Source organism: Nicotiana tabacum, chromosome 17 (genome assembly GCF_000715075.1).
Source record: "Nicotiana tabacum cultivar K326 chromosome 17, ASM71507v2, whole genome shotgun sequence".
NCBI classification, from domain to species: Eukaryota; Viridiplantae; Streptophyta; class Magnoliopsida; order Solanales; family Solanaceae; genus Nicotiana; species Nicotiana tabacum.
Genome location: NC_134096.1, coordinates 116,252,436 through 116,253,838, shown reverse-complemented (window position 1 = coordinate 116,253,838; position 1,403 = coordinate 116,252,436). Strand labels below are relative to the sequence as shown.

Here is a 1,403-nt window from a genome sequence, read left to right as displayed (position 1 = left end):
AATTTAATTTGTAATTTGAATATGCAATGATTACATTCCGACAATATTCAATCATCTATAGTGAATAGTACAGACATGTGGGGCACACTTTTAAAAATGTGCATCCATCCGGTAATATTATAACGGATGGACGCCATGTGTGTGAACTGGATCAAATAAGGCTATTAAGGGTTATAGTATATATGGTACTCCAGTCTCCAATTCATTTCACCAAGTTGAAGGGAGCTCTGATTCGGAGACCTCACTCTTATAACAAATATGGCACCGTCTAAAAAATTTAGAATTCAAGCCAAGAATTATTTCTTGACTTATCCCCACCGTTCTCTTACAAAAGACGAAGCTCTTACACAGTTACAAAATATTTCTACCCCAGTAAATAAATTATTTATTAGGATTTCCAGAGAATTACACGAAGATGGGGAACCTCATCTCCATGTGCTCATCCAATTCGAAGGCAAGTATGTCTGCACCAACAATAGAGCATTCGACCTCACTTCCCCAACCAGGTCAGCACATTTCCATCCGAAAATTCAGGGAGCTAAGTCCTCCTCCGATGTTAAAACATACGTGGAGAAAGACGGAGATTTTTTTGATTTTGGAGTTTTCCAAATCGATGGCAGATCAAGTAGAGGAGGTTGCCAATCTGCCAACGATTCATACGCAAAGGCCATTAATTCAGGATCCACCATTAATGCCCTTAAAATATTAATGGAGGAACAGCCCAGAGATTATATTAGAGATTTAGATAAATTAAGGGCTAATTTAGATAGACATTTCTGCCCTCCTAAACAACTATTTATTTCAAAATGGGACCCACAAAGCTATGTGGTCCCAGATGATATAGAGCAATGGTTAGGTGAGGTTTTCGAAGACCCATCTGCGAGGCCAGTGAAGAATAATAGTAGTGACAGACCATTGAGTCTGATACTGGAGGGGCCAAGCAGAACAGGTAAGACTGCTTGGGCCAGATCATTAGGCGTTCATAATTATATTAGTGGTCATTTAGATTTTAATGCAAAATCTTATTCCAATAATGTAACTTATAACGTCATTGATGACATATCCCTAATAAGAGTGAGGTCTCCGAATCAGAGCTAGTTAAGCCCAGTGATATCTTGTATAGAAGAAAATATATCACGGAAGGCAGGTCGTGTTCCATTGGGCTCCTGGTCCACTACCACGGCCCAAAACACTCTATAGCTACGGGGGTCATAGATGCTGCAGTATCTAGTTCCCCCCAAAATCGAAAAAAAATGGACTCAATTAAGTCCACATCAGACTCACGCTGATTCTGGGCCAGGCCCAGAGTAAGCCCATTTAATAAATTCACAGACCCAGCATTGGTTATAGGCCCAAGGTATTGAAGCCATTGGTTGCAATTAATGCAACCACCCCCCCATGAT

General features: G+C 40.3%; 1 protein-coding gene across 1 annotated transcript; it reads left to right on the top strand.

Annotated features, from left to right (window-relative positions):
* The first annotated feature begins 258 nt into the window (after positions 1-258).
* On the top strand, positions 259-1,098 carry LOC142172063 (uncharacterized). The gene has a single exon (XM_075235827.1). The coding sequence runs from the start codon at positions 259-261 to the stop codon at positions 1,096-1,098; it is 840 nt and encodes a 279-aa protein (XP_075091928.1).
* The last annotated feature ends 305 nt before the right edge of the window (positions 1,099-1,403 follow it).

Bases quoted from the DNA above. Each gene is read 5' to 3' on its own strand.
- LOC142172063 (XM_075235827.1), top strand. From the start codon at position 259: ATGGCACCGTCTAAAAAATTTAGAATTCAAGCCAAGAATTATTTCTTG.